The sequence below is a fragment of the Ictalurus furcatus genome, chromosome 2, assembly GCF_023375685.1.
Source record: "Ictalurus furcatus strain D&B chromosome 2, Billie_1.0, whole genome shotgun sequence".
NCBI lineage: Eukaryota > Metazoa > Chordata > Actinopteri > Siluriformes > Ictaluridae > Ictalurus > Ictalurus furcatus.
In genome coordinates, this window is record NC_071256.1 from 27,269,978 (window position 1) to 27,295,255 (window position 25,278).

The 25,278-nt window shown below is 40.2% G+C and overlaps 2 protein-coding genes across 2 annotated transcripts in view; one reads left to right on the forward strand and one right to left on the reverse strand.

Moving 5' to 3' along the window:
* Nucleotides 1-3,879: 3,879 nt before the first annotated feature.
* LOC128600099 (RING finger protein 222) lies at nucleotides 3,880-7,032 on the forward strand. Its single transcript, XM_053612283.1, has one exon. The coding sequence runs from the start codon at nucleotides 4,971-4,973 to the stop codon at nucleotides 5,559-5,561; it is 591 nt and encodes a 196-aa protein (XP_053468258.1). The 5' UTR covers nucleotides 3,880-4,970; the 3' UTR covers nucleotides 5,562-7,032.
* A 2,484-nt stretch (nucleotides 7,033-9,516) lies between these two features.
* Nucleotides 9,517-25,278, reverse strand: part of arhgap44a (Rho GTPase activating protein 44a) — a 43,171-nt gene continuing 27,409 nt past the window's right edge. The window contains exons 4-23 of the mRNA XM_053612257.1: nucleotides 24,452-24,528; nucleotides 24,232-24,343; nucleotides 23,209-23,285; nucleotides 23,009-23,126; nucleotides 22,760-22,828; nucleotides 22,547-22,628; nucleotides 22,202-22,329; nucleotides 20,791-20,902; nucleotides 20,466-20,547; nucleotides 19,766-19,846; nucleotides 18,701-18,814; nucleotides 18,280-18,371; nucleotides 17,958-18,141; nucleotides 15,610-15,627; nucleotides 15,276-15,464; nucleotides 14,594-14,680; nucleotides 13,687-14,190; nucleotides 12,083-12,225; nucleotides 11,387-11,767; nucleotides 9,517-9,756 (exon numbers count right to left, since the gene is read on the reverse strand). Of these exons, the coding sequence (XP_053468232.1) occupies nucleotides 9,596-9,756; nucleotides 11,387-11,767; nucleotides 12,083-12,225; nucleotides 13,687-14,190; nucleotides 14,594-14,680; nucleotides 15,276-15,464; nucleotides 15,610-15,627; nucleotides 17,958-18,141; nucleotides 18,280-18,371; nucleotides 18,701-18,814; nucleotides 19,766-19,846; nucleotides 20,466-20,547; nucleotides 20,791-20,902; nucleotides 22,202-22,329; nucleotides 22,547-22,628; nucleotides 22,760-22,828; nucleotides 23,009-23,126; nucleotides 23,209-23,285; nucleotides 24,232-24,343; nucleotides 24,452-24,528 (2,811 nt within the window). The 3' untranslated portion in view covers nucleotides 9,517-9,595. The remainder of the gene's footprint in view (nucleotides 9,757-11,386; nucleotides 11,768-12,082; nucleotides 12,226-13,686; nucleotides 14,191-14,593; nucleotides 14,681-15,275; nucleotides 15,465-15,609; nucleotides 15,628-17,957; nucleotides 18,142-18,279; nucleotides 18,372-18,700; nucleotides 18,815-19,765; nucleotides 19,847-20,465; nucleotides 20,548-20,790; nucleotides 20,903-22,201; nucleotides 22,330-22,546; nucleotides 22,629-22,759; nucleotides 22,829-23,008; nucleotides 23,127-23,208; nucleotides 23,286-24,231; nucleotides 24,344-24,451; nucleotides 24,529-25,278) is intronic.

Sequence of the window (25,278 nt, forward strand, 5' to 3'; positions counted from 1 at the left end):
AAGACACTGTGCAGAGAGAGACCCAGCAGTGGTCATTTCTTTATTTGTCTTTTTTGGCTCTATGCACCTACAGTGGTGCTTGAAAGTTTGTGAACCCTTTGGAATTTTCTGTATATCTGCATAAATATGACCTAAAACATCATCAGATTTTCACACCAGTCCTAAAAGTAGACAACGATAACTGAATTAAATAAATGAGACAAAAATATTATTCTTGGTCATTTTTTTTTTGAGGAAAATAATCCTATATAACATATCTGTGAGTGGCAAATGTATGTGAACCTTTGCTTTCAGTATCTGGTGTGACCCCCTTGTGCAGCAACAATAAATAAATGTTTCTGGTAACTGTTGATCAGTCCTACACATCAACTTGGAGGAATTTTAGCCCGTTCCTCAGTACAGGACAGCTTCAACTCTGGGATGTGCGTGAGTTTCCTCAGATGCTTGTGCCCAGTCCTTCCACAATATTTCTATTGGATTAAGGTCAGGACTTTGAAACATTAACTTCCAAAACATTAGAAAACATTAACTTTATTCTTCTTTAACCATTCTTTACTAGAACAACTTGTGTGCTTAGGGTTGTTGTCTTGCTGCATGACCCACTTTCCCTTGAGATTCACTTCATGAACAGATGTCCTGACATTTTCTTTTAGAATTAGCTTGTATAATTTAAAATTCATTGTTCCATCAGTGATGGTAAGGCCCAGATGCATAAAACAGGCCCAAACCATGATCTACCCCCTCCATGTTTCACACATGGGATAAGGTGCTTAGGTTGGAATGCAGTGTTCTCATTTAAAGCAAAAAATTCTATTTTGTTTTCATCCATCCACAATACATTTTTCCAATGGCCTTCTGGCTTGTACACGTGATCTTTAGCAAACTGTAGGAGGGCAGCAGTGTTCTTTTTGGAGAGTAGTGGCTTTGTCCTTGCAACCCTGCCATGCACACCATTGTTGTTCAGTGTTCTCCTGATGGTGGACTCATGAACATTACATTAGCCAATGTGAGAGAGGCCTTTAATTGCATAGAAGTTACCCTGGGTTCATTTGTGACCTTTCAGAGTATTACACGTCTTGCTCTTGGAGTGATCTTTGTTTGTTGACCACTCCTGGGGAGGATAACAATGGTCTTGAATTTCCTCTGTTTGTACATGATCTGTCTGATTGTGGATTGGTGGAGTCCAAACTCATTAGATATGTTTTTATAAAAAAAAACTTTTCCAGCTTGATGAGCTTCAACAACTCTTTTACTGCATTACTCAGAAATCTCCTTTGTTTCTGCCTTGATACACTTCCACAAACAAGTGTGAAGATCAGACTCTGATAGATCCCTGTTCTTTAAATAAAATAGGGTGCTCACTCACACCTGATTGTCATCCCATTGATTGAAAACACCTCACTCTAATTTCACCTTCAAATTAACTGCTAATCCTAGAGGGTCAAATAATTGACCAAGTATAATATTGTTGCTTCATTTGTTTAATCAGGTTCACTTTGTCTACTTTCAGGACTTGTTTGGAAATCTGATGATGTTTAGGTCATATTTATGCAGATACAGTGTTGTGAAAAAGTATTTGCTTTCTTCTGTTTTTGTGTATCCTGTACTATATACAACATAAAACAACCTGAGTAAACACACAATACAGTTTTTATTTATTATTATTTTTTATTGAAACAAAAAAGTTCTCCAACATCTATCACCCATATGAAAAACTAATTGCCCTCTTAAACTTAAAATCTGGTTGTACCACCTTTAGCAGCAATAACTGCAACCAAACGCTTCTGATAACTGGAGATCAGTCTTTCACTTACTTCTAGGACTCAAACTTACTCCTATGCTTTGGATCATTGTCTTGCTGCATAATCCAGTTGCGCTTCAGTTTCAACTTATTGACTGAAGACCGGACATTCTCCTTTAGCATTTTCTGGTAGAGAGCAGAATTCATGTTTCCCTCAATTATTGTGAGTTGGCCAGGCCCTGAAGCAGCAAGGCATCCTCACAATATCACAATACGACCACCATGCTTGACACTAGGTGTGATGTTCTTTTTGTGGAATTCTGTGTTTGGTTTATGCCAGATGTAACGGGACACCTGTCTTCCAAACAGTTCCACTTTCAACTCATCAGTCCACAGAACAGTCTGTGTGATTACATTATTCCAACCTACAGGAAAAATCAGATGAGCCTTAATGTTCTTCTGGGTTAGCAGTGGTTTTCACCTCACCACTCTTCCATGGATGCCATTTTTGTCCATTGTCTTTCTGATAGTGGAGTCATGAACAGTGACCTTTATTGATGCAAAAGATGCCTGTAGTTCCTTTGATGTTGTCCATGACTCTTTTGTGACTTCCTGCATGAGAAGCTGCTTTTGGGAAGGTTCAGTACTGTACTGAGTTTTTCCATTTGGAGATAATGGCTCAGTCCCAGAGCCTTTGAAATAGCTTTGTAACCCTTCCCAGATGGATGTTTTTCAATCACCTTCTTCCTCATCATTTCTGGAATTTCTTTAAACTTTGGCATAGTGTGTTACTGGGTAAGACCTTTTAACCATTTAATTCGTGCTATTGAAAAAGTTCTATTTAAGTATTGATTTGATTGAACAGGGTTTGCAGTAATCAGGCCTGGTTGCATCTAGTCCAGCTGACACCCATTATGAATGCAGTTTCAAAGATTTGGGAATTAATAACTATGGGAGCAAATACATTTTCACCCATGCCCAGTTGGTATTGGATAACTTTTTTTTTTTGCTTCAATAAATAACATTTTCATTTAAAAACTCTATTTTGTGTTTACTCAGGTTGCCTTTGTTTTATCTTAGATTTTGTTATAATTTCTGAAAAGAATTAGAACAATTTAGATATATACAAAAACTGAAGAAATCAGATAACTTTTTCAATCAAAAAAAAAAGTTATAGAATACTTTTTCACAACTGTATATAGAAAATTCTAAACTTTCAAGCACACCTGTAAATATCTTACAGTATAACAGCTTCAAAATAGCACTAGTTGTGGTATCTACTGTTGACTACTGGTCAACAGGCATTTGTTTACAATGAGAGTGAGTAGTTTGCTTTAAATGCGCATCTTTGGGCACAGTGTTTATGAGAGGGTTGTGATAGACGCTTTAAACTTATAAATGGGAGTTATAAATATAATAAAAATAAATAATAATTTATAACTTATAAATAAACTTAGAAACAGAACTACATTTATTATTTTATATGTCATAAATGAAAAAGCAAGCATGATATCTTGAGGCCTGTTGCAACAAGGGTATAGTTTAGAATCAAATCTGTTAGGTCAAATTAAGCATGCATGTTTATATTCCTGTGTTTTGAATTGCTAGTTATTGTCCCTCAGATTGAATACACTGTCATCAACATAGCATGTGTAGTTCAGGTCTCCTGCGCCATCGTGTGTTTCAGCACGTAATAGCAGAGAACTGCGGAAAATGAAAAAAATATCAATTTAAAGATAGTTTAGGGAACGTTTACCCCTGTTTACCGAAAATGACCCGGGGAACTATTAGAGTAAGAGCGTTTAAAAACCAACAACAACTACTAGTTACTTCTAGCAAAACAGTAGCATTGCTTGAACTTCTAAAAGTTCAGTATGCTTCAAATTATGCATAAAACCTGTGGAATTTAACACCATATTGCAGTGAAACTCTTAAAAAAAAAAAAAAAAAACTATTTTTTTTAAATGTGGAAATTAATTGCAATTTCTTCTGCTGTTTTTTATTGTTTCATTTCAATTTAATTATTTAAAAATAAATGTTAAAATTAAAATATTTTATTTTGTATTATTTAATTTAATTTTATTTTATTGTGTTTTATACCTTTGTATTTTATTCTATAGTTGTTTGTATCTCCTTACCTTGTTTTCTTCATTTTTATTGTATTGTATTACTTCTTATCATTTAATATTTACTACTTGATTCCAGAGGTATAGCTGAGGGGTGAATTTCAGGTTTGGACCCACACTGAAATATTTAATTGCAATTAAAAATACTTATTTGCGGGTCGGCAACATAACGTACATACTGTGCAGTTAATTAAACGTATCCTGTGTGTGTGTGTGTGTGTGTGTGCGTGCGTGCGTGCACGCACACTCACACACACACAAGCACGTACGCACGCACACACACACTCAGCGTTCACATTATTAGGAGCATCTGTACACCTCATGTCATGTGGCAGCAGCAAAATGCATAAACTCATGCAGATACAGGTCATGAGCTTCAGTTAATGTTCACATCAGAATGGGGAAAAGTATAATCTCTTTGACTTTAACCGTGCCTTGGTTGTTGGTGCCAGATACAGCCTGTAGATCTGGTTTTATCAGGGAGGGGGGTAGTTTCCGACGTAGTACTAGCAAGTTATTATTATTATTATTATTATTATTATTATTATTATTTTAGCATTTTCAGTGGGACTGTCATGAAGATATTATATTTCCTTCTCTTAATGTTAGTATTATGGTATGATTGATTGATTGGTAAATCATGCTTCCATCCAAAATGCACGAGCACGTCGCACTTACTGCACTTCTTATTGTAGCCTACAGATCACGTGATGATTTTATTCCGCATATTTCCTCATTTCCCCGAACTCATCAGCAGTTTGAGTCACCACGCATTTGACAAGTGGTCTACTATCAATAAAGTTTATTATTATAGCCTATGTTTTTTTTCATAGGTCCAAAGGTGTGTTCATTCTGATAGGCTAACACAATATAGCCTAGCTGAGGTTAAAATCCGTAGAGCAAACTTTTCATTGGCCACACAAACATGACATCGATACCGGACAGACTGTCTTCCTCGATTCTGTAGCCCTTCCAGTTCGACAGCATTTTGTCCAGTGAGTCATGAACGTCGCATTTACGCAACATCTGTCGAGTACCGTCGCTGGGAACATTGACATGTTCCTCATGTGTAGTCGTGTAGAGAACATTTCAGTGTGTGAGTGATGTTGGATGAGGACGCGTACACCGTGGAGTGTCCAGTGTGTTATGAGAGTTTTTCAGACGCGGCTCGCACGCTGAGTTGCGGTCACTCGTTTTGCCATGACTGTCTGGTCGGGACCTTTATGGGCTCAAGCAGGGACGGAGCTATCACCAGAGACACCATCGTCTGTCCCGTGTGTAGACATGTCACTTTCGTTACCAAACTTCAGGGACTTGGCGGAGATAAGGAAAAACACGCGAAGGTGTTGGAGGTGCCGCTTCGGTTCACTGGGCGCTCCGTGTCTGCTCCGAGGTCCTACGGTAGCCGCTACCGGCGGCTGGGACGCTGTTTGAGATGGATTCCGTCCAGAATGAGCCGCCAGAGACTGGTGTATCCTAAAGACTCCTCGCAGGTATTCATCATCAGCGATCTGGGACGCCCTTTGGCTGAGGAAGATATTACTGATGTTGGGATAAGTGCAGTGATTCGTGAGAACAGCACTGATCATGGCTGTACACTGTGCACAACATCACACTGCCTGCTGTTTCTTTTAATCATTTTCACTGTACTGGCTTTGATAGCCGCAACACTGCCTTGGGTTTTTCTAGCATAAGTATTATTGTCTTTTGGAGACTTTATTGTCTTGTGATGGCATGTATGCTATGAGAGCGGATGTGTGAACCTTTCAGTACATTTCATTGCATTGTATTTCGTACTGGTATCCCTAAAACGGGACAAAATGGGCTGCTTTGTTGCCAAAGAACTGTTGATCCCATAGCTGATAAAACACACCGAGTTGTGCTGAATTGTACCCCGAGCACCTCTGCTTCTAAATTATTCATATGAAAAAGGATCAAGGCGAGCAAAAGAAGACAAGCCTGACAGGCAGGTTGTTGCTTTGTAAGGGGAGATGTTTATTGGATAAAGTTTCATCTTTTTTAAATGTAGGGAGGTGTAGGTGTGCTTTGATACCGCCCGCATACCTTCTTCTTCTTTTTTTTTTTTTTACTTTTTAGACACACCTTTGTTCTTCAAGCACTTCTTGTCACACAGGTTAGAAAATGACATTTCTTTTCCTTCATGACTTGCACTGGACTCTTTCTGGTATATTGCTTTTTATTTGAGATCTCGGTAACATTTACAAATGCCCTTTATAAGCAACATATAATCTTTGACAAAACAGCATGTATATTTGAATAAAAAAAAAAAAACCCAGTCAGACCAGAAATATTACAAATGTAGAGTTTAATATAGATATCTATATCTGACATTCTGATCAGGATTGCGGTAGGCTTCACAGTACAGACTGTGTTGTTCCACTGATATGCTAAGCTGAGGGGATAGGAGGGGGAGGGAGGGGAGTGACATACAGGCAAAGTTTGTACAGAAGTTGTGATTGCAGGGGAGAGGCTGTACATCAATGGACACTGTGCACTTATACATAAATCCATGACACATCGTTAACCAGCTGTTCACACACTTGCTATTTTTCACCCTCTCCCCAGTTTACGCATAACATTTAAGAGTCTTAAAAGAAATCGAAGAAACAGGAATCATGAATTATCTGAACAAAGTGCATGCATTGCATTGTCACATCCACTTTCTGTAATGTCAACCGACGGCTTTCGGGGGTACAAACATATAATGGCTATATATGTTAAGCATGTCTGGCTCTTGTCTCTTGTGTTATTTTTTTTATTTTATTTAATTCACTGAAGTATATTATAACTGAACTAAGGACCTGTGAAACATGAATGTGGTGAACCTAACCTTGCACAGCAGCACCTGAATTCACAAATAAGCTATATTCCTTAATAAAGGAGGAGCGCAGATAAATTAAATCATATTTTGTGGTTCAATTGTGTAAAAATGTCTGTATTCCCTGTGGCCCTTGGTGGATTCGATCCAAACAATTATAGCAGCTGCATGGAAAAAAAGGTCCAAGAAAAATGATATTGCCTTGGGAACGGGTGCTATGGACTGTATGATTCCAACATACAGACAAGTGCATTAGAATCAAAATCCTCTCCCTCAATCCCCCAACATTTACACAAGCTTTCAAAGTGACTGGCAAAAGCGGCAGATTAAACGCAAAGAGTCACCTAAATGAAATAACAAACCATGCGTCTATTGCAGCTGCTATAAGGTAGTGACGAAGCCTTGACCTTGTTGCAGGTCATTGTAAAAGTTCAATTACATTCAATCAACACTCAATTATTTCAAATGCACACCTGCCTCTTCATAAAACACTGAAGAAACCATCACACACACAAAAAAATGTAAAAACCCTCAAATATACACAAAACTCGCCACTGTCTTCAAGACATAAATATCTATCATGAGGGCACTTGCAATTATCATTGTATAATCACTACAGCTATTAAAAGAGTACTCAGTCACCATTAACCATCATAGTAGAAGTAATTGAGAATGCACACTGAGGCATACCATATATTTCAGCAAAGAAGTCCTCTTGTCCCTGAAGTACATTAATGCTTAGTAAAAGAAAACAATAATGAAAGCCATGACATTTGGAATTGCTTCAGTGTCAGGCTCTTGATAAGATTAAAAAGCATGGCCACTTCTCTGTGAGGTTAACAACAGAATGTAGTGTAATTGCACTTTCTCTGGCCCTATTTGTGTTCCACCTGCTTTCAAGCAATTCAGACATGACAAATACAGCATCTGTTGGTTTGTGAGTCTACCGAACAAACAGATGGCACTTCTAGCCCATTGTCCAGCTTTCTTTTGGCTATAGCTTCAGACTGGAGTGTTTCAGGGTGAAGGCAGGAAAACTACGTTGAATCATGATAAATCAGAGCCTGCTTATATTGATAATGTCAGTCTGAAAATGAACCCTGACATGTAAAAGATACCTTTAAAAGGGAAGTCCATATAAGAAAACAAAGGCCCCCTGAGGTGGCAGTAGCCATCCATATGGAGGAGAATAAAGGCAAGAGAACAGCTTTGGCGACCAACAAAATGACTAAATATACGGCTACAAATGACATGATTTTGCCTTGTAGCACTCAGGTGGTTCTTATATTGTTTTCTGTTCTGTGCCTTAGGATGACCCAAGTACCAGAGAGGGCCGCAGGTTTTCCTGCCATTTAGTATAAAGTAAAAAATCTGCCAAGTTCTTGTTAATTATAATTCAGTAAAGCTATTCATATGTGCAATGCTGGTCACCATTATTATGTGTCTTTATGGAACTGCATAATCCAAATGCAAAGTCAGTAAATGTAAGAATCCGAATGAATACCAATTTGTAGAACAAAGGTTCTACTGTAAATTTTGCAGTTCAGAATTTAGGGCTAGACTCCACTTAGGCCTTTGACATATCTGCATTTGTGTTTTTACAGTTAGTGTTCATGGCTTACAAAAGTGCAAGAGCTCGCTTACTCTGTGTGAATCTGGCGACAAAGTATTCAGGGACAAAATAATACTCCGTTTCCATAGAACATTATCTCTATACAAGATAAATATGGCATGTAACACATATGAATATATAATTCATATTTGCCTTTACATTTGTCCTCTCATTAATACGTATCTACAGATCAATATGTACAGTCTTTGTATATACACAGAAGAGGAACCTGTCATTACACTTGTCCTGATAACGAAGTCAGAATGGGAGGCACAAAATATGTCTTAATGGTTTCACCTCTCTTTACAGCAGAAACAATCTGTTTTACAGCTGGCATCAGAAGTGTGAAGAGTACATACGTACCACTGACATGTCCTATCAAGTATTAGGACCGTGAGGCAAAACATTTACTATGATTTCTTGTTTCACAGATTATTAGTGTATTACAAACATCTCAGAATATTTTCATAATGTGCTTGATTTTTTTTTTTTTTTATCTGTGCACGTTTAGACACTTAATAAGAAATATTGTCAGGATACTGTCTATGCCAAAGCAGTGGTGTGTATATAGGCATGTGTTTGTCAGAGAGACTGATACATACATAGAGAGAAGGCGAGAAGAGAGAGAGAGAGAGAGAGAGAGAGAGAGAGAGAGAGAGAGAGAGAAGACAAGAGAAAGAAAGCCAAGGCCTCAAAATTGTAAAACTGGACTAAAATAAAGTTGCATGCTTTGTGTCTTCAATTCATTTACAAGAAATGAAATCTGCCTACCAACTCAGACACTAAAGAATATGAGCAAATACTACCCTTTGATATTTTGATCTCATGCTTCCAGAACACAGAAATATTATGTTCCTTTGGAGTCAACAAAATCCCACTGTATTGCAAATTATCTGCAGGCTCCAATAAGGCAGAAACAACAAACAGAGTCAAACAGAGAGAAACCAAAATGTGTAACGTGGCACATTCTTCACAACACAATAAATTCTGCAACATTCTTATAGTCTTCCATTGCTTGTCTTTGCTATGGCACAGCTTGTGAAGATGTAATCACATACCGTATCTAGTTATCAGTGAGAAGAGGTGGTGATATTCTGATTAGTCACTGATACATGTAAAGGTTAGAGCAGGCATATGTGTTTGTGTTGGGTTGGGGGTCCAGCTCCAGTGGTGAGGGTGGGGTAGGTGAGGTTGATGGAGGCCTGGTTGCTCATAGGACCTCAGCTGAAGGTGGGGGAGCTCGGCAGGGCTAGGCGGCCACTGGCTGGGCTCTGGGGTTACAGCGTGGTGCTCTGTGACTCCTCCTCAATCATGCGTTCCCCCTCCGGAGAGTCAGCCACGGCCAGGGAGCTCCGGCACGGCACCCCCACCCTGAACTCGTCGAGCAGGCTGTCCAGATTGACATTGATGGAGGGGATTTCCAAACTGAAGAAATCTGCTGATGGGTGGCAAGGAATGGTGGTGAGGGTGAGACATGTGATAAAGACAAGCAGGACAAACACGATTATGGTCAGGTGGAGGAGAAATATGATGGTGAGGATGATGGAGAAAGACAAAGGAGAGAAGAAGGGAAAGCAAGTTAAGTTTTTGGTCCAACATTTGAGGAAAAGCTAGCGCGGGTTGGTTTAATATGATTCGTTGAAAGGAGGAGGTTGGAACGAGGGTTTGTTCCCTAACATTCTACACAGGGATTCTGTCATACTAAACTAATAACAAAAGGACTCTTTTCATTTCAGGAGAATGCTTTAGGGCTGTGCTCTCCTTCTCAAATATAGATTTAACTATAATTTAAAGCTTATTAATAAATCATTGAGTATTCAATCGACATGTCTCAGAATCATCACAGTTGACATTCAATGGATAGCCACCACAATAACCATAATGCTTTGACAGAGACGATGGGATGGGTGTAAAGCGAGGGAACCGTGCAAATCTGCAGTTCTCTGAGGAGCTACCGTATGGCCTGGGTTCTGATTGTGATGACCTCCCCTGTGTAAGAATGAGATGGACATGGACAGCAAGTGGAGCAGCAGTATTTCAGAGTCACCCCACAGCTGGCCCGGCTCAGAGAGGGTGGAGTTTACCTGGGCCCACCCATGTGGTGAGAAGCTGCCAAATGACTCTTGGGGGAGTAGTTTGGTGAACTTGGGGTGGGTCAAGAGCAGGGTCATTAGGATGGAATTCAGAAGTGACGACGTTGGTGGTCCGTAAGCCATGCACAGCCCAGTCCCAACACCATGCATAGACTACATGGAGAGAATGAAGCAGCGACAAACAGCTCCACAGAGAGAAAGATTCAAAGAAGAAAGAGAAAAGAGACAGAGATAGAGAGAGTAAAGTGTGAGGATGAGAGAGCCAGCTGACAAGAGCGTAATGTACAGAGGGAACACGGCTGCAGGAGCCCCCAGACTCAGCAACAGCACCAGGCCCGACGGTGTGAGATGAGGCTACGGCGTGGGGCGCAGCTGCGCAGCAGGTTTTTGGGCTTACCCTAAACGTCCCCCTCACATTTAGCCCACACTCAGTGCCTGGCCTCACACAGCTGCAAGGTGCATAACAATGGCAGGGGACAAAAGAGTCATACATCAATCAGAGCGATCAGGAGAATGACCGACAAGACAAACCAGAGACTCAAATGAGAGAACATACAGTCAGTGCCCACACAGCTGACCACTAGTACCATACACAGAGCACAAGCCTTACTTAGAAACAAAGTCTGAGTATTGTGGAGATTACCAAGAAATCTACTGAACTTTATAGTTAGGGTGTATACTGTAGATCCGGTATTCTGAACACAATCCCTTTATACTCCTTATTCAAGTGCTTTATATCATCCTGAACATGACAAATCAATTACAAAATACTGGTCTTAAAATAATTAAAGGCAACTCAACCTAAAAGCACCTCATGCTCAGGAAACATGAAAACAAAATACAGCGAAAACACTTCACATTTTTAGGGAACCATGGCTTTTCAAAGTCCATCGCCTGCATAGGATGGCGAGACAGACAGTTTGAAAGAGGGATGCTGTCCTCCCGCTCTTGCGGTTGTCATTGAGACATGTTTACCTGTGGACATGCTCTCCCCGGGGGACAATCCGTCCATCAGGCCCTGTTCCATTGGCTGGGGGACACTGGGGGGGATAGTGGGTGGCTGTGGAGGGGGCAGACTTGGTCTCTGTCGCGGTTTGGGGGCAGGCCGCGACTTGTTGAGCGTGCCAGTCAGAGATGGGGGAGAGGAAAGGAGAGAGTGGGACGTGCCTAGTGGGCCCTGCCCAGGAGAGGTGGGGGGCACATGCCCTGGGGCACAGCCCAGGCCATACGGGGACGGGGTGCTTGGGGGAGTGGGGGACAGGCTGACCGGGGACGGCTGACCTGTGGACTGGTCGGACATCGCCCCTGACTGGCCGTAAGGAACCTTGGGTGGCACAGGGGCCAGCTTCTTCGAGGCTGCTGAGATGAAAGAGAGATAAAAGAAGAGGAAACACCAAAATCAGATTCACAGAATGACAGACAATATGATTCTACAAGAATCTATATCAATCAACTCAGTATAAATGGTTAGTAGTAATGCATCAAGATGCCTGGACTTGAATTTTCAGTAGACTTAATGAAGCTCCTGGGATGAGTGCCAAAAATTATAATGCAAATCCAGCTGCCTTTCACAATTACTAGATACCTCACTTTGCTTAAAATATCATGCATTATTTTAGATGATTATATCAGATCAGATGACTTTAAAGAAAAAAAATTAAATGGACAGACCTTTGCGCAGGGTGTGAGGGCTGTGCTCAGCTGAGTGTGGCGACTGGCTGTTGCTTTGCTGTCCGACAGGTGGCACTGGCTGTCCTGCCGCCTGCACGGCCTTATGGCCAATCACAGGTGAGAGCTCCTTGCTCTTCAGTGTGCTGGGGAAGAGACAGAAATATGATGGCCTGCCAGAGACTCACAGCTGCTTTACCCTTAATGAGGACGGGTGCACAAAGACTACTCACACAAGGCTTATTCCACCTCCTCATACGGTCCAAAAATAAGCTTAGGTTACTGTGAAAAATCTGAGATTCTTTGTGTAATGCTGAATCCATGAAATAGTATTGTTAAAATTGCACTACTGATGTCAATGTTCCCAGCAGCTTTATTTGCTCTGGTCTTCAAAAACAGAGACACAAAATGGTGGATTGAATGTATTTACAATCTCTGTCAGAAGGAGAGGAAATAGAGTGTCCTTGTGTAGACTAGCCATCCACCTACAACATACCACAACTGTATACACACACACACACACACACACACACACACACACACACACACACACAGAGGAAATGTATCTGTAATGCAGCTGAGTATGTGTAGGATTCCTAACCCTGACAGCTCTATTTAAGTGGCCAGGCTGTTATGTCTACAGTTATGTGGAGAATGACTTAATCTGTGTAGTTTCCTGAGCTCTACATGGACATCATCTGAATGGAGACTGATGGAAAAAGATGAGGTGAAAGAGACTCTATCAGGCAGGCTTGTTCTCAGATACAGGGAATACAATAAGGAGACTCACACTGTCCTTCTGCTAATAACTACCTTGCAGTGATGACTATTGATGCTTAAGAGTTTCATGATAGAAAACAGAATCATAGTGCATTCTTCTGACCTTGCCGCAACTTTTCAAACAATTCGGATGACAAAACCAGCACAGCATGCGATTTCCTACTTAATTTAATGTTTGGCCTATATGTATCTGGAAGCAAGGGTGTGAGCAATCGAATAGGTTTTCTTATTTTAAATATGATCAAATTTGATTGGTATCAAATATCTCTATTGTGTTAGCATTGAGGAAAAATGCACTTTAAAAGCATATCAGTTTCATATAGCCTTTAGTAGACAAGCTTAATTATGGGTACATATACTGACCTTCACCTTTATTCAGCTGACTTTTATTTAATATCTTTCCAGGCATCAATATCCTTCTAATATCACAGCCAGAAAGGCAGCCATAATAGGCAAATGCAACAGGCAATGCATCGTCTGACAACATATGCCATGAATAAATTAATACGACACTATATGACCATATGCAGGGTTATCCATGTTTTTTAATTTTTTTTTATTTCTAATCTATGGCAGGATCCACTTTCTCTAAAAGCCAGTAACATCCTCAGTTGCTAGGCAACCCCCTACAAGAGGCTCCCCTGGACAACGAGAATGTTACAGAATCTGAGGTATGGCATTGAAAAGAGCACTATAAGCGTAAGAACAGAAACAAAAAGAGAGAGGGGAAAATTTGGTCTTAAAATAGGAGCGCCACTGTATGAGTAGCCATAGTGGTGTGTATGTAGCCGAGGTCAGGTGGGTGGGAACATACAGGCGGTATTTACCTAGGCAGCCTGGGGGGTCCTCGTTCACGGGCACATGGACAGGCAGCCCACGGAGGGGGGCCGGATGTGGGAAGGCTAGGGGGGTTTCCGAGGGCCACCTCGTTGCGGGTCAAAATGAGGGGTGTTTTAACGTAGAGAGGGGAGGTGTTCACGTCTGGCAGCTCACATGCTGGGCCATGTTTGGGGAAGTGCAGGCAGCTGGGCTTGGGGTTGGAGTTAATGTCGAGAGAAGAAGAGGAAGAGGAGGAAGAAGAGGAGGAAGCGGGTGGCTGGGGTTGAGGAGGGCCATAGCCGGACCAACGTAATTGGGAGGGTGGGGAGTCAGGGGGCTGTGATTCGGGCCCTGGGGCCACTGGCCGTGCACAGGGAGGGGGTTTGGGATAGAAGTGGTGAGGGGCGTGGGAGGTGGTGGATGCGGAAGGGTAAGGAGGGGGTGGCCGTTCCTCCCCGTGGGGCGCATGGGCATGAGAGGGGTCCGGCCGGTGGGGTGACACCTCGTTGGAGCTGCAGATATTGAAAAAAAAAATAAAGAGCAGACAGAGAGAGAGAGAGAGCTCTAGTAACTGCACACGCACACGGATGATAGCACTAGCCGAAAGTGGATTTTTTTTCAGCTCCAGCATTGACTACTACTCTCTACTGTTAGAGAATAGTTCACTAACTTATTCACATATTAAGCTCACAAAAAAAAAAAAAAAACAATAACTGCATCAGGCTCTGATGAGGAGTCAGTCAGTTTAAGTGCGGGACAATAGCAAAGAAGCGTAGCACAGGAAGCCTGCTAAGAAGCCAAAACAATGAATTAAAAAGGGTGTGGGGGCTCGGCATGAGCATTCAGATTCCACTGTACAAAAAGTCCTGCATATGAAAGAAAAAGAATATTGCTCTATAATGAGCTGAGAATGACCTTGTGTCTGCGCACTGCACCAAGTCCAGGACCATTTTTCCATTTAAACAGCCAAACTCAGCTCTGACCATCACAGTGTGTTGAGTTCTGAAAATAATTGAAAAAAATGATGCTTTTATCTATGACCATATTCTGTCTAAAAAGCACTAAAACAGAGCGCTCATATAGCCTGGTGCATTATCTAAACCCAGGGCAGTTGAACAGACACAAAACCCTTTCATAGACTGAAAGGGTCACAGAGAGGAAGGAGCAAGCCAGCCAGACCTTCAGCCATCACAGACCAAGGAGCAATGTGTTAGCCACAGGATGACGGTGAAAACCAATGATACAGCACAGATGAGAAAGTTAGTGGGTTTAAAAAAACAAAGTCACTGGCTCAATCATGGTTCATGAAACGAAATGACTGTTAAGCCACAGCATGGATCTTTTTTGCATTTGGAAACTGTACAGACATTTTTACATGAAATGTCTAACATAAACTAACATCCCTACCAATTATACATGTGTTTGACATATAATAGTTATAAAATTATGCATGTATAAACATTTAGAGACTGAGTTTGTAGACTAGATGAGAAGAGAAAATGTGATGTTAAAAGAAGGAGTTTGAAAAGATTATTGACATATTTGATTAATTGAGAAGTGATGGAGGGGATTAGATAATCTAGAGTCATGGACTTACCTAGCCCTGTCTACTGGTGGAGGGGTGGGAATGGGGGATGTATTCAGCTCTCCAGGCTGCTCAGTTATGAGTGTGTCAGCGGGCGATCCAGGTGGCTGGGCGCTGGGAGGGGTGGACGAGGCTTTTCGAGCAAGCGTGGATGCACCTTTACCCTTCACCCAGGATGTGTCCATCACTCTGACTCCCATACTGCCCCAGACAGAGAGAAAACACAATCAGACGTCCACGCCATTCAAAAGAAAAATGCAAAAAAAAGATTTAAAATGCTTCAAGCCTACAATATACACAGAAAGGTAATGTTTATAAATGGAAATATTTAGGAGGTGGACAGTACCTTTGTATTTTCCTAATGCTGCGTTTGTAAGGATAGAGGAATGAAGATTAGATGTTGGATTCAAAAGGTTACTAGCTACTCATAGTCCACTGGATTGGACCAAATGGGTATTAGAGAGTAATGATGCAAGGAATGGAATAGAGGACAAAGAACAAATATATATGATTTAAAGTACCCCTAAATATGTAAAGTATTAAAATGATTAAGGTTGAAAAGGTTTAATATATATATTTTCAAATGATCTAGGAATATTTCTACACATTTACCCACATAAGGAATACAAGACTTTGGGGGCTATAAATATGCATTATATGAAAATTGAATATACCCACACAATGGCCTCTCCAACCTCCTTGATTACATTATGCCACGCGATTAACTGTAGAGTACTACACTCCATATACAGTACCAGATAAAAAGACAAGAGGTCACGTTAGGAAAATGTGACCACGTAGATTATGTGTGAACAGCAGACCAACTCAGAGTCCAAACAGAAGATATTTGTTCACAAAAGTCAAGGAATTGTTGATGTATCTGAACAGCATGTTACCACATTTGCTGTTATAACTGTACTGTACTGTAGTTAACTGTAGCACACAACTAACCACCTGGTTTAAATGCTAATAAACTACATTTGCCACAACTTGTTTTTCTGTGTCAGAGTCTTGCACAATAGCCAAACCTGTTTATATATCATAATTCCCAAGAATCTGTTCAGCACTAACATTAGCTAAGCAATTAGCTGGCTAGCTTTGCTCACTGGATCAATGGCTAAAAAATGATACTATGGGTTGTATTAAGAGTTGGCGACTTCAGTCCAAAAGTTATGTGAATATTCTTGCAGGGAAAGTTATGCATTTCAGACATGGATTAAGCACCTGCTTAAGTCAAAATTCTGAGTGCACCACCCAGAATATGCAAATAACCTGCATGTAGTTCATGCCTGTAGTGTATTAGTAGTATTAGTGCATGCACTGTAGTTCAGGTTGTAATATTTTTCTTGAGCAGAAACATCCAAGATGAGGGGTTTTATTAGCATCTAGGCCACCACCTTTAAACACAAGTGCTTGCCTTTAAGCCTGACAAAAATCAGGGGTAAAAAATAAGTACTGATTAAAACTTCTGAACAGAGCTCAAGTCTGTAGTTATGTCTGGAGTATAAATACAGCTGTGTGCAATGTCAGTATTAAATCCTAACTGCACAAAAAAAACCCATATTCAACATTATAGGCTCATGGAGCCTATTTTTTGACATCCAAACCTGAGGTCATACTGACACTCTCCGAGTATTTTTTTTTGACCAGGAGCACTGGGAAAACCCTGTTTTAAATGAAAAAATGTGAATTTAGCTACATATTTAATAAAAGTTTTAATCCAAACCATCCAAAAAGAGTTTTGAGTGGAGTGATAATTGAAGTGCAGTGGTAATTAGGGGAGAGGGGGGTAAACTGAGGGGGGATATGATAGAATAAGCCAAATTTTGACACAATTAGGTAGAGGCAAGCATCTGGAGGTGAGAGCTAGCAGGCCACACGAGCAGCTGGCACTTTCCCCTGCTGTGTAGCTATTAAGTCTCATTAAGTCTAATTACCCCCTAATTGAAATTCTTTGGACAGATATGCAGATATACAAACAGGGAAATTCTTTGACCTTTAACCAACAAAACAGCTTCTTTTAAAATCTGGTACAGATGTTACATTTTGTATCCTGTTACAAAATATTTTTAAAAGCACAGAAATGATAAAGCGTACATATATTTTCTAAAATAAACTTTGATGAGGGCGTTTATTGGAAAGGATTATTTGAGTGTTCCAACCAGCGCCTGCATATGCGGTAATTTTCCACCTGTCGACGCATTGCAGGAGGAGGCTGAGTCTCCCAACCTTCAGCAGCAGTGAATGAAAACTCAGCTCTCGCCTTCCATCACACATCAAGCAGGTTGCTATAGAGACTGCACCGGCCCAGTAGGCTTTGTTTAAACAAATGGAAGTTGTGGGAGTTTGGCGTCTCGAGGCCTAAAATCTCACCACGGCAAAACTCCAAATTGGAACAGACAACACAATAAAGTCACTCAGTGAATGCATCTATGCCCCTGTCCAGTGAAATAATTATGACATTAGAAATGAACTTTTTTCTTCTCTCACCTTTTTCTTACTTTCTTAAAGATGTGCTACAAAGCTTGCCCTTTAATGAGCTATTGGCAAGATTCTACTTGAGAACACTGCTGCCTTGATGGAGACATGAGAGATGCAGAGAGACATTGGATAGAAAGAGTATGTGTGGGAGTCGCGCAGTGGGAGGGAAGAAGAGGAACAGCTTGCGCAGGGGAAAAAAATATGAAACCCTACCCATCCTTTTTGTAGAACTCCAGCATCATGTTGTCAGTGGCAACGCTGAGGGGGCGTCGGCCTTGGTCGTGTGACTGCTTACGATCTGATTGGTCCATGTCTGGTGAGGGCATGGAGCTGTAGTTGGAGTTGTGGTTGGTGTGGATGGGGCTACCGTAGCTGCCTGTCAGGTTGAACTCAATATCTAAGAATAGCAGAAGAAAACCAGTTCAAATCTCTCTCAAGGGCTAGAGTGGTATGTGTGAATGTGTGTGTGGGTGTGTGTGTGTGTGTGTGAGAGAGAGAGAGAGAGAGAGAGAGAAACAGACTGTGTCTTTCTCACCTCCTGGGAAGAACCAGTCGGCATGCTGGATGATAGGCTCAATGATACCAACGATTTGCAGAGACACTGTGGTCATCATTTCTGTCATGTTCCTTAACACAACAAATGACCAATTTAATCTTCAAAAAAGACTAATCCATATGTTTCATCTTTAAAAAAACAAAGACTAAATATATAGAATTCAGTTAAACAGCTCTAGTAATTTTTTTTGCTTGTCTTGTTATGTTCCAAGCAGACATTATATATTATATTACTATATTATATCCATATAAAAATGAACACTTGCCGTCTGAAAGGTGTTTGCATAGTCTATTTCTTTGGCCACAAAGTTGTAGCTCTAGCAGTACACATAAAGTTATCGTGTCAACCTTAAAAAAATTGGACTCATAATCTGTCTGAGAAAACCAGGGCAGAGACTCACGCTTCAGAATGTGTCCACAGCAGATTGGGTCCCAACACTATCGCAATGTTACCAGGTGTCATTTTGTTGGCATCCTGGTACTCACTGAGCTTGGCTAGGAATTTAATCAAGTATCTGTGAAAGACAGAATCAGATTGAGAAATAAAGAAGTAAATATATTTTCTACAGTATTTACATAGTACTATAAGCCTGCATCATTTTCTTTCATTTTCTATTTTGGTCTCAGAGTCCTATCAATACTTTTATATCAATATGATAACAAAAAGATGTAATAATGGTTCAAACACAGGACCCCTTTTAATTTTGGTGTCACTGGTGGTAGCTACTATGCTGTGTTTCCATCTGTGATCTATACAGAACACATCACAAACCTAGAAAATCCACTTAAGCATGTGTATACTGTAAGTCTACTATGTATACGGATAACTTTCCCTCCATAAATACTGATATAACTTCTGAAATTAACGTCAAATCTGAATATAGCTCTGTATCCATCCATCTATCCATTTTCTATACCGCTTGTCCTTCAGGGTCACGTGGAACCTGGAGCATCGGGCACAAGGTGGGGTATACACTGGACAGGGTGCCAATCCATCGCAGGGCACAATCACATACCCATTCATACCCTACGGACAATTTGGACATGCCAATCAGCCTATTAAACCTACTCTGGACTGGGGGAGGAAAACGGAGTACCTGGAGGAGACCCCACAGCACGGGGAGAACATGCAAACTGGGAATCGAATCCCCAACCCTGGCGGTGTGAGACGAACGTGTTATCCACTAAGCCACCGTATGAATAACCTAACAAAATGGTAAGTTTAAGCATAATGTTTAAAAGAATTAGGCTAAAATACTAATACAGGTATGATACTTTCCTGGTTTGATACATATACCAAGCATAACTGAATAACGATATATACTGCATTATTGATACTCTGAGCACAGCCCTACTGATGATTAGATCAGTGTCCCTGTCTTTGTTGTGGTATTCAATAATTGTCATACTGTCATCCTCACAGATTCACAAATAATGACAGCTGATAAACAGCCAGAGACACTGACCTGAAGTTGTTTAAATTGACTGTTGGAAGTTTCTCACATGCAGCCAGGAGGGCTTGGAGCCTCTTGTCCATATCTTGAACACTGGTGTAGAAATGTGGAAAATGAGTGTTTGAATACTGTAAGATCTGGTACATAATCAGTTGTGATGGCTAGAACTGTAAAATGAATTACTCTTTAAGTGCAAAAGTCTGCAATCACTTAGGATGAAATGAAAAAAGCAAAGGGATTTATTAGGTTTCACAGATGTTCTTAACATTTCATTACAAAGGTCCTCTCTTTTGAAATGAGATATAAATATTTTCCAATAATTATATGCCTATCCTTTGTTCTTATAAATACCTTCAACATTTTCAATTCTCGGGTTGTTACAGACATACCGACATATGTTTAATATTTAATCTAAGAATTCTTCTTTCCATAAATAAATTGTAATGGGAGTACAAACCTTTGCATTCAACTATACATATATCATCATAAAAATTACTTGTTAAAATGATATTACCATCTTGCTGGCTATAGAATCAGTAGTACTATCATTAATAAAGGGCCTCTGCACTGTATGTTTAATGAAGAACTTGCATTTTTTCCCATTGAGCCTTTGCATTATATTAGGAAAAAACTGTACTCTATAGTGCCATTAGGCTCCAGCATTGAGCTGATTTGCCCAGGTTTACATGCTGGTACTACAGCATTTACTTACTTTGAAGCCTGAATCCAGTCATCATAGAGCTGAGAGGTCATTAGAGGTTCAGGGAGTTCACGGAGATATGACTTCAGAGCTCCTTTAACAAAGAGAAGGGAGAGGGGAAGAAATAAATAAGAAATAACCGGACATAAAAAAATAGAAGGTAGACAGTTAATATTAAGCTTTGTGCTGATAGACTGATAGGAGGTAGAATGAAGAAAAGAGAAAGCGAGAGAGAGAAAGATGCCTCTGAGTTATCAGCAACATCTGCAAACGATGCTGGTCTACTCCTATCACACTGACCATGCAGCAGGGTTGTGGTTACGGAGGTGCAGCCTACCTGCTATAGCATGTGGATCTGCAGAGTATTCCTGCACATCCAGAACCCCGCAATCTAGAGATGCTTTCAGCTTCTTCAACTTGGATGCTGAAGGGGCCACACGGAACAAACCCTGAGAGCACAGTGAATCCCAAGTAAGAAGCTCATTTCTACTGCAATGAAAAGACTCACACATAAGCAGACAACAAGCACTAAAATAGAACAGAAGTGTCAGGGAAAACTGGTGTTGTGAAATCTCATGTTTTCAATGTGAAATCCACCATGTACATCTCCCAGTTTTATTTTCTTGCTGCAAAATTATATTATAGTTTATTCTAATGAATAGTGAACTAGCACATTTGTACCACTGTAAAGAAGATGCCATAAATAAAGACTAGTCCATCATGGGATTTGCCCATCAAAGGTAAATCAAGAAAGATAATTTTTTTTAGGTGTTAAGACATACACAAAGGTTTGTTGGTGTATTCTGTTCATACAGGTCAAAAATAGTTGACTAATGTAATTCCATTAGTCTTATTCAACTTATCATAAGTATATTATACAATAACTACTATGAATTATCTAGTAACTACAGTATAACTAACAGAGAAACTGGGTATGAGTGAGGAATGTCTGTACTCTCTGTAGGGTCCTAGGAGTTTCATGAAAATTCTTACATACACTACTTACTATGGCCAAAAGTTTGTCGTCCATCATACCTATGTGTGCTATGTGTGCACATACAACTGTGTGCTTCCAAGTTTGATGAAGGACCACATATGGGTATGATGTTCAGGTGTATACAAACTTTTGACTACATTGTATATTTCTTATTTCTTTTATAACCAGTGGTTCCCTTACAGGCTCCCATTTAACAATCCCATTTAACAATATCTGTAGCTTTGCCTCAACTTGTGATGCAATAGTGTGGATCTGACTGAAGTAGTTATATGGCTTTGAATGCTCTTCTTCAGTACTCTTTTCAATCAGTTTTTTCTGTCTTTTACAGCATTTATATTAAATGCTTGTACAGTAGTTATTTTTTTGTTAGCTGGATTTACTGTTACCATTAGAATAAATGTCAGTGTCTAGATTGTGTTAGGCACCTATGAATTCATGGTTAATCTCAAACCATTCAGGGATATGAAAGCAACAAGAACCTACTGTCTTTCCCCACTGACCTGACACTGGCTGATGGGTATTATCCAACGTGATTTTTTTTGTGCCAAGCATTTCTCTCTCATCACATCACACTAATGACTACTTAAAAAATAATCAAGTTAGCTCAGGACAGATGTTAATATATAGTATATGATAATGTTAATGTTATCTGTGATCCCTCCCTTTCAGTCACACATCTATTCTTATCACACACTTGGAACATGCATCAGAAATCGAGAGTGGATATCCTGTCTGACCAGCAGGTTCTCACCTCCTCCTGCATGCCACACTCCAGCAGCATGGTGACACACGCCTCAATGGGAAAAGCTATGTCTCTGCCACTGAGGGTCAGATGCTCCTCCAAAGGCTTGCCATAGGATGGCTTTTCTATCCAAGCCTCTGAAATACACCACAGTGTATTTAAACTGAAATTACACAGTGTAAATGCCTGCACATCTTCCAAAATACTATTTTCAAAGGAAAACTGGATGTAAACATACACACACACATGCACATTTGCAAAGTTCACCGATATTTCTTATACCTGCACAAAAAATGAAAGTCAACAAGCTGAGCTTGTGTAAGCTGGCTTTAGAAGCCAGATGGAGGGACTCACCTTGGTGAGCTTTGATCTGTGGCAGCACACTCTGCAAAATCTCCAAAGACTTCTTGTGATACTCTGCTTGAATCTCTATAAGCTACAGAAGATATGAGCGACCAGACAAGTTGTTAACACCTGCCTTACTGGCCTTTGCTTGTCTTGTTATGTTCCAAGCAGACACTATATCTTATATTATTATATTATATCCATATAAAAATGAACACTTGCCGTCTGAAAGGTGTTTGCATAGTCTATTTCTTTGGCCACAAAATTGTACATGTCTGCTGACAACTGGTCCTAAACAAGCAAAGAAAAACAAAAATAATTCATAAATTAATTAATGGTCCATTCTTTCATTCCATTCTACAAAACTGAAATGAAAACTGGTTAAGTTTTATCACGAGTTGTTTTACTGTGCTTTTTAAATAAATAACTTATATAACAGTTAATGGAAAAATGACAGGTAGAGTGAGATACCCTGCAGATCTCCATGCGATTGGCTGTCTCCTCCATCTCCTCTCGGAGCGCATCTGCTTTGGCCCCGGCTGGGGTTAGATTGCTGGGGTGACTGGAGGACTTGCATGACTGCTGCCACCTATCAATAGGGAAAGTAAAGGACATGGTGAGACCACAAACCAAAGTTAAATGGTACAAACATTAAAATAAAACCCTCGCACCTTGTCCGTGCCGAATCCATGTCCAAGACAAGCTTGGCTAGATGTTTCCGCTGTTTCTGTATGTTGGGAATGTCCACCTATTTTGATACAAAAACACAGTTGAAAATTAAATATCTTTTTTTCAAATAAAATAGTCCACAATGCTCCTTACAGCTCCAGGGTCCCCGGTTCAAATCTGACTTCAGGTTCCTGTCTGTGTGGCGTTTTACTTATTCTCAAAATGTCTCTGTGGCTTTCCTCTTGGATTGCACAGGGTGTGAATGAGTGTGTGAATGTGTGTGTGGTGTTCTGTGATGGACTGATGTCCCATTCAAGGTGTGTCCCCACCTTGCACCCAGAGTTTGGGATATCCAGACCCTGATGAGGATAAAGTGGTTACTGCTGATGAATGAATGATTGAACGAACAAATGAATGATAATACATAATCAGAACAAGCAAAAGAGTCTTTGGTTCATAGTTGGAGCAGGGTGTCAAGCACAAGCATGGATTAAAAGAATACTTAGAGATGAACTTGAAATAGTTTTCACCCTAATCTCTGCTTGCTGGATCTGTGGTACATCCATCTGTGGTATGTGGGCATACAATTGTGTTTTTGTATGTAAAATGGATTTGCTGTACTGAGAAAACAAAAGGAAAACACTTATTCACTTTATATGTTCCTGCATCTGATACATTCATATCAGTGCCACACACACTACCCTTCCACTGGACTACCATTTATATAATATCTGGTATATAATAATATCTGCTCACTGGTGGTTCTATTTTCTTCATTTTCCATTGATGGATGGGGTAGAAGGGGATCACACAAGGTGCATAGTAACAGATGGGGTATGAAATGTATTTTAAATGTTTATTGACAGAACGTTACAAGTGCCCTTAGGTTTCCATTATAAGTAATCTTCTTTTGTTAGTACAGAAAATGTCAAAATGATTGTCCATGGTAACTGATCATACACTACAAGCATCTGAAAAACACTGAAGTATCTCTGTAACTTGGTTTCAATTAATGCCAAGTTTACCTCGGCCAGGACATAGAGAGGGTCCACCACATCTCTTTCCATCTGGAGCTCAAAGACAATGAGCTCCTGGGCCAGCTTCTCTTCAGTATCCCCACATAGCTTCAGCATCTTACTGTGAGAAAATCCAAGGAAAGCAAAAGTGTAAAGGGTAAGCCTAAACTGGGAATACTGAAACTGTTAAAAAAACAAAAAAACAAAACACACACATGTAAGGTCTTACCCTAGCAGAGAATCATCCCCTAATACTGCAGCACCTTCTATCATACACTGAGCCAATGTGGTCAGGGGCAACTTTTTCTGAGTAGAGACAAGCAAAATAAAGAAAAGCATGAGTGTTAAGACATATCTATTGTAAGATGTTCTGTTATACCACAGCACTGTTGAATCTTTGTATCTGATTGGTCAGAAGGTGTTGATTAATTTCCTACAACAGCAGCTCGGACAGTAGTTCTGGCTGTATTTTAACCACAATTCATATTATTGTGCTCCTTCTAAAACACTTCTATAGTAACAGCTCATCCATAGACACCACATAATCTAAGACTATTTATAAATGGATTAAAAATGTTTTAAGCAAAATGTCTAATCATTGATATGGTGATGTTTCTTTAGGGAGATGGTTATTTATGGAAGGAGTCTCCACTGTCAGCAGTAATGTAACAGCTTTCTGTCATGGGAAAGTTTTCAGGACAGAATAATTTGCTTTCTGGTTTCTTAGTAATATGACAAGCTTTTTGAAAAGGTTTCTTAATGGCTCATCAGTCCCTCCAGGATTTTGTGATTTTGCAATCGCAGAAATTAATGCAAAATCAAGCAAACTCTAAAATATTTGGAGGAGCTTGCAATTTTTCAAAATGACCACAGATTTTCCACAGATTTGGGCCAAGATGCATCATGTGATGTCATCACAACATGCATTCAGCCAAAACCCTCTTCGATTCATGTGCGTCGAACATGAGTACAGCTAAAAGGTCTCATTTTCAAAACTGCGAAAGACCTTGCAAAACAATTTTGTGCAATTGCATTTTCACCAATTCAGGTAATTTT